This window comes from Pseudophryne corroboree, chromosome 8 (genome assembly GCF_028390025.1).
Source record: "Pseudophryne corroboree isolate aPseCor3 chromosome 8, aPseCor3.hap2, whole genome shotgun sequence".
Taxonomy (NCBI): domain Eukaryota; kingdom Metazoa; phylum Chordata; class Amphibia; order Anura; family Myobatrachidae; genus Pseudophryne; species Pseudophryne corroboree.
The window spans coordinates 179,130,204-179,139,385 of NC_086451.1; the positions used below are offsets into that span (position 1 = coordinate 179,130,204).

The 9,182-nt window shown below is 38.4% G+C and overlaps 1 protein-coding gene across 1 annotated transcript; it reads right to left on the reverse strand.

The window, feature by feature from the left end:
• Positions 1–2,274: 2,274 nt before the first annotated feature.
• Positions 2,275–5,148, reverse strand: LOC134948774 (uncharacterized). The gene is made up of 6 exons (XM_063936996.1): positions 5,028–5,148; positions 4,558–4,603; positions 4,366–4,456; positions 4,141–4,266; positions 3,832–3,945; positions 2,275–3,636 (listed from the first exon to the last, which is right to left on the reverse strand). The coding sequence occupies exons 2-6, from the start codon at positions 4,561–4,563 to the stop codon at positions 2,375–2,377; spliced, it is 1,599 nt and encodes a 532-aa protein (XP_063793066.1). The 5' UTR covers positions 4,564–4,603; positions 5,028–5,148; the 3' UTR covers positions 2,275–2,374.
• Positions 5,149–9,182: the final 4,034 nt, after the last annotated feature.

Consider the following 9,182-nt stretch of genomic DNA (forward strand, 5'->3'; position numbering starts at 1 on the left):
ACTCAAAAGCCGTTTGTACACCATCGATCACTGAATAACCATCCAGATAGTAGTTACCAACTTTCTTTTCGCCTCCTTGTAACGCGTGTCTTATGTCTATGCCTTCTGTATGGGATATGTACATTAACCACTGTATGGCCGGTGTTGAGTAACGCTTCTGAGTCTTGTGATAGTTATCGCCCGGGACAAGTGCCAACGTGTTAGACTTCAAAAATCTGTATCGGTACATCGACATGCAGATTGAAGCCAGCGTGGTAAGTTGAAAGGGATCAACCCATCTCTTAACAATGACCGGCTTACTTTTCTTATATACGACCTCCACCTGTTCGGTCATTGATATAACAGCGTCTCGGAACACCTTACAAGCTTTCTGTAATATTATCACGTCCTCCTTGCAATAGCTTTTAAGTTCTTCCTGGAAGTTAAATGGCTTATGTTTGTTTTTCTCATACCACACTTTGAAATCAACCTTTTCCGATTCCATCATATATTGCACACCGTAATGTTGAATATCAGGCATTGTCCCTACATAATTTTGGTTAGCGACTGTGTTAAAAAAATGTGGGAAATGACCTTTTGAACCTTCAAATCCCATTGCTTTTGGTAAACGACTGAGTCGCATTGGCAAGAAATTTAAAGAATCGATAAATCGAATATTTAAATCACACACCGTTATGCATAACAGTTTACCGCCTTGTGCCAACACAGTTGTTTTCAATTTTTCCTTAATCAATTGTCGCATTACAAAGTACGCATCATAACGACCGGCATTATGAGCTATGAATGTGTATCCCACAAATTTTGGTCTCATGAATGTTTTTACAAAATCTTCAATACAAGTAGATCCCTGAAATTCCCAGGATATCTCATCCATTAGCGTTAATGCGTAACAGAAATTGGGTATGTGCACGCCCGTTTCTTGCATGCATTCAAAATCATAAAAAATGTATTTTAAAGTAGAAATCGATGCTTTAATGTTTTGAATGTAACACACATGATCCGCAAAATTGTCAACAGTCACTTTGCAAATGGGGCATTTCATACCCCGACAATTGTGGTCTGGTTCGGTGTACATTCCGCATCGATCACAATACATTTTTTGAAGGCACTGTATTTTCAGGTCCATTGCTAAAGACCTGTGTGTCTCTAAACATTCTGTTGACCTGCAAAACACTCTACACTGCGTACACCTTAGTGCAGCCTGACCTGTATCAACGCATTCCTGTCTGAGACATGACTTACAAAAGAAAAGGCAGTCATGCCTATTTCTGTGATGATACGCAGTGTGGCAAAATTTACAGAAGTAACTGGATCCCACAAAAGCTTTAATGTTCAAAATGCCATAGTAATGATCATTGTGCCATAATATGAATAGAATTTCATCATAACGGCTGTCTGTGTAATAAAAATTCCATCCGCCATCACAATAATACAAAATTTTAATTTTTGATTTCAAATGTTTTTCAAAACAAGCAATATCGCTAAAGCTGATCATTTTATCAAGGGGCAAATTCAAAGCTTTATGAATCTCGAGAGCTCTCTCGTGTATCATGTGGTCTGTAGAGTTATCTTTGTCCATTAGTTTGCAGAGACTAGCCGCCAGACACAGATTGTTACCGGTATTATTAAAATCAAATAATAGCCGACGCCTCTTCTCAATTAAAAGGCTATGAGGAATCCTTCGTAGACTCCTCCCCATCAGGGCACCACCGGAACGATTCTTGAAAACAGAGATCACAAATTTTAACTCTGTATCAAATAAAACCTCAGCATTACTTTGCAGCATGTTTGTTATCTGATTCAAAAAACTGATGGCGTCTAATGAACCATGTGGTTTACGATGCGAATAGATGGCATTGTGTAAACCTCCACCATCCAACCTTAGCTGTACGCGATCGGCCGGATCAACGTCAGCCAGGAACTCATCGAGCATGGTCTGTATAGCCGTATGAATGGCTCGAACGCCCTCTACAAATGATGTAACTCTGTTCAAATTAACAAACCGGAAGTGATGATGAATTTCAGACGCTCTGAAATTGGGGTGATTTCGTTCGTACCTGTCTATGGATTCTAAAAAAACAGGTTGTGCCACCTCATTATTACTAGGCGTTTCCGGGACAGCCGCCCCGGGTGATGCTACGTGTTCAACGCTGACCGTCTGTGATGATCGTCTATCTATGTGTCGTGACGGACTGTTGTCATTCTGTTCATTAAATCTATGTGTACCTTGTCGTGCCGATCTAAGTTGTTTCTGTTTTCTTAAATTTGTTAATGTACTTATGGATCGTTTTACTTTTAAATTCCTGTTTGTATTTTTATGACCCTGTGCTCTACGCTTTGCAATGCTGTTCAAACCGCTTCCTGTCATAAGTAGTCATTTCGATGTTTTTTTACCGAATGAGTTGTCCTCTAGGAAATCACATGTTTCCCTGACTAGATTGCTCCGTTCTACAGCGATCCCCAGATAGCGTTTAATAAGTTTATTAAGCGCTCGCTGGTCCCGTTTGCCGCTGTGCATTATTTCTGATAGTTGTGTTAACAGTCCTGTAGACGCATGGTTTGTGTAAGCTGTCTCTCTCCAAATAGACCCTATCAAAGCATTATATTTTAATTCAGATGCTTTACTAGCAATCTCTGCCCTTGTGGGTTTGCATGTAGCATTTTGTCGATTACCACCCATACCTGTTGAACCTACGCCTAATGGACAGTCGTCATTAACATCCATTGTTCTCAGGCGCAGCGGCCGTTGTTGTTGTCTATCATCAATACCCGATGGACCGGCAACAACATCGTCCGTCGCTGCAGAACGTGACTCAACCACAGATGCTCTAACCTCTTTGTTTGGAACATCTGAAATATCAACACATTCATGATTATCCACAGCCTCTACGTCAGATATATAAAGTGGCTGTGCGTCTTGAAGTAAATCATAAACGACATCTGTATTTATAACGGGGTCAACCTGCGTATCTGGTAATATAATGGGGTCAACCTGTGTGTCTGGAATTATAATGGTTTCAACCGGTGTATCTGGTATTATAATGGGTTCAACCGGTGTATCTGGTATTATAATGGGATCATTCTGAATGACTGATGTTATTATAACCCTATTTTCTTTTGTATGTCTGATCTTGTACTTTTTTGAGAGCCTATTGACCCTCTTACCTTTTGCAATCTCTGTGTCAACAGTTTTAGCACTAACACAGTTCATTTGTTCATCATCGTCATTCTGATCGGGCAACATCTTGAATTTGTTGATGTTGCAGCTAATTGGCACCTCTTGTACTGCAGTCAATCTCCTTCTTTTAGGCACAGTTTTGTCATTATATTCCAATTTCCTCTTCACACCTCGATGTTTAGGTTTTTCATTCACCCAATGCGTAGTGCGCGGAACGCCACTCACACGACTTCTTGGGTCCATTGTACTGTACACTTGATTCATTATCAATGGCTTAGAATCAGCCAGGCGTAAATGTCTGTTCGGCAGATGTCTGTGTTGATTCTCTTTGTCATCGGTGCTGTGCGTCGTTGTATCGGGTGTGCTTGTACGTCGGTCTGCTTCTTCGATCATCTCATCATCCGTCAATATGCAACAATAGCCGTTCTGATCCATGTTAAATAAATTTTCATCGAATGCTAAAAAACAAAAACAATTAGTTGCACAGCTACAATTTACATTTTTGCTCTGTGAAAAAAATTGCATTTTAAATACGTGTAACAACCGTATAGCATCATTTAATTAACAGACTATCAATAGAAAACAAATAGTTAGATGTACACCTATGATATACATTTTTTATCTGTGAAAAACTAATGTTTTAAATAACTTACTATCGATAGAAAACTCAGCTGGAGATTCCGACTCCTGTGACGGCATCGGTCGCCATTGCTCACCGCGCATATACTTTTCAAAGTTCGTTTCCACGCATGGTCGGTTTGGACTATCTGCGAAATACAAATGAGTAATTTAAAATCATTTCATACCATATACCATGATAAAGACTAAAGACGTAATAGGAATTTAAACAAGCTTGATACAGAGGTATGTATACCCTTACAAAGAATCAAAAAGAGTTGAGTTTACCTAAAGGACGTTTACCTAAAGGAAAAAGTAAAATTCTCAGACAAACTTGCACTCACAGCTATTTTGCGATTTCGGTGACTCCGAGTACGTCGGATAGGACTTCTGAATCATTTCAACATCAGAACCATTAGCACACTCTAACCCATGTGGCTCTCTTCTTCTCAGTCCTTGATCGACAGGACCTGCGTAGATTAATTCTTGTTAATTATACATGTATAAAAATTTTAAAAACAAATTATTCAACGGCATTTAATATCCTTAAACAATGTATGAACACCTACGTTTTAGCGGTTGATAAAGATGTGTATCAGTATGCGAAAGATACGTGATCATGTCATCATCAGATATTCCGAAAACATTGCCGTTTGTTAGCTGATAAAAAATAAATAAATTAAAAAATTAAAAAAGTGTATTAATAGAATTAACACACATATACGACACTGTGATCAAATGAATAGAACATAAACACATACCTCCATCTTAATATATAAGCGGTAACACTGTGAAATATTCTTATTTCTGTAAGACATAATGTATTTTAAATATGTATTAATAACAAGCATACAAAAGTTATAATATTATGCAACATTTATGATTCACAAAAATATTTTATACACGGTAAAGCATCGAAAATGTAATTATTCTATTCATTTAAATGAAAATGTTAATGGGATAATACATGTAAAATGTACATGTCAAAATAAGCCACTAACTGTCACTCTTTCATACGTAATAGATGTAAATGTTTTTAAAATACAACATGAACAGATATCATGTACGCACCAACAACATTGTTAACAGTTAGGTAAAATCAATTTATACAACTATTAGCTAATAACTACAAAACAACTTTTAAGAAAAATAAACCACAAATATGTTATTAGTTGCATTAGCGTATCAGATGTTAGAACAATTTAAATAATTATAATATTAAATTACTTACATAATGTCGTTTCACCAGCTTCAGTGTCAGAAATTCGAAGATGATTTGGAATGAACTGAACCTACCTACTTTATAAAGCTGTAATTCTGCCGATTCACGCAAAACACGAACCTATGGGTGTAACTGTAGGAGGAGTATACAGTTTAAGTTTTCAAAGATCAACTTATTTATTAATTTGCTGTAATTTTTTTATGTAAACTGTTATATAATTAATTTCTATAACATTATATCACACAGATAATAGCGATCATTTGGAATATAAACATTGCATAATGTCATTTTATAAAAACAACAGTAGTCATAATACAAAATAAAATTTCAAAGATCAATCTATTTATTAACATGTTGTAATTTTTTACCGCTTACTGTTATATAATTCATTTCTATAGCAATATCTCACATAGATAATAACGTTCAATAGTAATTTAATTTATATTACAAAATGTGAACAGTTATATTAAGTATATTATGCATAAGTAAATTGTTCATGTGTACACATATATTTAGACACCAGATGGCGCCACAGTCACATAGATGTGTCAAAATGTATGTATTCAGTGCTGCGTGACACATATTTCTTAGTAATATGCTTTTTAAAAAACAACATGCATGCAAAATATTATCTTTGAATGCCGGGTATACAATGCTACCCCACCCAACAATGACTTGTTAGAAATAGTAATTTTAAATTTTCCTATCTATGAACAGGAGTGCTGACAGTTACTGATAGCCTGTCTTATTAGCATAGATCTATCATCAACTACCCTTCTCTGAACCTCCAGCATGTTAGAGGAACTCAGAAATGAGAATTATACAATTTAAGTTTTCAAAGATCAACTTATTTATTAATATGCTGAAATTTTTTAACGCTTACTGTTATATAATTAATTTCTATAATATTATTTCACACAGATAATAGCGATCATTTGAAATATAAATATTGCATAATGTCATTTTATAAAAACAACAGTACTCATAATTATTAGCATTTTGTAATTTTTTAACGTAAACTGTTATATAATTAATATAGCATTATCTCACATAGATAATAACGTTCAATAGTAATTTAATTTATATTACAAAATGTGAACTTAACAAATATACAGTAATTGGAATTACTGAGTGGCTATGAAAAAATCAAGCGTAGTCATTTATCATTATTAACAACAGCACATAGACATTCTTTTGAATATTACAAATGGTGTATTTATCAAATACAATCTAATTGTAAAGCACAGCGGATTATGCTGCGCTAATAAATAAATTATATTATGCATAAGTAAATTGTTCATGTGTACACATATATTTAGACACCAGATGGCGTCGCAGTCACATAGATGTGTCAAAATGTATGTATTCAGTGCTGCGTGACACATATTTCTTAGTAATTCGCTTTTTAAAAAACAATATGCATGCAAAATATTATCTTTGAATGCCGGGTATACATTGCTACTCCACCCAACAATGACTTGTTAGAAATAGTAATTTTAAAATTCAAAATTTGCATTTTCCTATCTATGAACAGGAGTGCTGACGGTTACTGATAGCCTGTCTTATTAGCATAGATCTATCATCAACCACACTTCTCTGAACCTTCAGCGTGTTAGAGGATTCCAGAAATACAGTGAATGTATGAAGAAAAAAATACTTTAAACACAGAATGATTTCTTCATATAATATTATTAATATTAACACATAGCTCGCACGTTTATTTTATAAATCATCTGGAAATAATATACAACATTGCATCATCGGTGTTAATACACAAAGCACTTATAACTGATTTGTAGGATTATTTCATATAAAATACCAGCAGAAGGGAATGAAAAGTGGGCGTATCAGGAGGATTGGTTAGGGGAGTGGTTAAGGGTGGATCTGGGCGGGGTTAGGGGAGGATCTGGGCGGGGTTAGGGGAGGATCTGGGCGTGGTTTGCATAATTAGAGGCGTTCCCACCTGTCAAAAATGAGTTTGACGGAAAGTGGTTCCCTTTACTACTCGTATAAGTGGCTTGCCCCAAACTCTGAAGGATTGTGTTATATTGGAAAAGTACTGCCTGAAGTAATGACTGTATCACATGCCAAAATGAAAGATATTCACCGTGTTGCCCAAGCTCCTTATACTCATACTCATTACGAGCACGTAGTTAAACGGCACCTGATAGAAAGAACAGAGCATCCGGCCTCTGACATGATCCATGAATCCACCGGGATTCAGTTTCTAATCGCGTTAGATATCACTCGCACCGCTAGAGGAGTGCTGAACTATAGATACATCTCTGCGCTTGCAAATTTGTTAGACAATATCACAGAAATGTATGATGACACGTTTAGGTATACTGGAAGAGAACTTCAAGCTTATAAAACAGAACTAGTACAGCATAGAATGGTTCTTAATTATCTCACAGCAGTAACAGGTAGATATTGTGTCACACTGGCAACGCAGTACGGCGTGAAATGCTGCACATATATAACGAATAGAACCGAGGACCCGGTCGAGGTCATAGACCAAAAGATGGACGATATTCTCCAATTGAAGTGGGAATTTCGCAGGAGACACAATCTCACCCTTGCTGCTGTGAGTAATGAGCTGACTAGTTGGGTGTCATGGTTGAACCCGCGAAATTGGTTCTCTGGTTTAGGAGAATGGGCTCAAGGAGTCATAATGGATGTTGGGAAGTTTCTTCTATGTATCTTAGGTGTTGTCATAACGATTGGCTTGATATTTAGATGCGGTCAGGCTTTAATGAAGTGCAAACGTAGTACCAGGGTGTCACAACTGAGGGCCTGAGCTGACGGGAGGCAGCCTCAGTTGTAGGGGCTGAGATGTACCGGAACCTGGGAGGTTGTATCAGACCCCTGGACATGTAAGTAACATGAATAATAACTGCCCGAAGGCGTGACCACGACAACTTGGATAAAAGTCAATGATGTTTATTATGACAACTCCGCAACACAGCAGCAGTAAAAGAAAACGTAAAAGTCAGCAAAGAATAAATACAGTTCCTGGGTACTACAGGATGGCAGGAGCCACAGGGCACTGGTAGTGTGAGATAGTTCTTATGTCTTATGATCTTCTAGATGGAAAGTCCTTACCAGGCCCGACTGTAGCAATGGAGATAACCCAGGATTGTGCCAGCTGGTGTTCCAGGGAAAGCTGGGTTGCTGAAGATAAAACAGCTGCTGTGGATACTGGCTGGAACCAGACTGTTGTTAGCACGGAGTGGATACTGGCTGGAACCAGTTAAATAATAAATGAACTTGGGAGCGATGAAATATGAACTGAAATGTAGAACTTGAGAGCGGAGAAATAATAATACCGGTGGAGAGTGGTAAAGTGTAGAAAAAACACCGGCCCTTTAAGGGAAGCTGTATTCTGCTGGAAGCTGAGCTGGAAGCAGGTAATGTTGTAGCTGGAAACAGATGAATCCACAATGGATTGGAGAGTCAGGCTACACCGCAGGTGGAATGCTGGTGCGGGTCTCTATGGTGGAAGTCTTGAGACAGGAGCTGGAACCTGGAAGACAATCACAGGAGAGAGACAAACAGGAATTAGGTTTGACAACCAAAGCACTGACGCCTTCCTTGCTCAGGCACAGTGTATTTATACCTGCAGCAAGGAAGGGATTGGCTAGGCAATTATGCAGATTATCAATACTGAGAACAGATTGGTGGAAATGATCAGCTGACAGAATCCAAGATGGCTGCGCCCATGCAGACACTTGGAGGGAAGTTTGGTTTGTAATCCATGTGGTAATGAAAACAGTAATGGCGGCGCCGGCCACCGGAGACAGGAGGCGCCAGGCTGACAGATGCACATCCAACCACGCGGACACAGCGGAGGCCGTGGCTGACGTAATCGCCACTCAGACACTCTGCATGCAGAAGTTCAGGGACGGCGGCGGAGGCCGCGGGAGACGCCATGCCAGGTGTAATATGGCGTTTACTGTGACAGCGTCCCAGAGTGACAGGAGAGGATACAGGAATGTACACATCAGGATAACAGATGGGATCCGGTCCTGGAGCGCTGAGCCAGCCTTAGGAGGCATCTGATGGGTAAGAAATGGCGTCCAGATACCCGGATCGTGACAGCACCCCCCCCTTTAGGAGTGGCCCCAGGACACTTCTTTGGCTTTTGAGGAAACTTGGAATGGAATC

Coding starts and splice junctions, on each gene's coding strand:
- LOC134948774 (XM_063936996.1), bottom strand. Junction 4,267..4,365: donor TCTTTATCAACCGCTAAAAC/GTAGGTGTTCAT, acceptor TAATCTACGCAG/GTCCTGTCGATCAAGGACTG. Junction 3,946..4,140: donor ACCGAAATCGCAAAATAGCT/GTGAGTGCAAGT, acceptor TGTATTTCGCAG/ATAGTCCAAACCGACCATGC.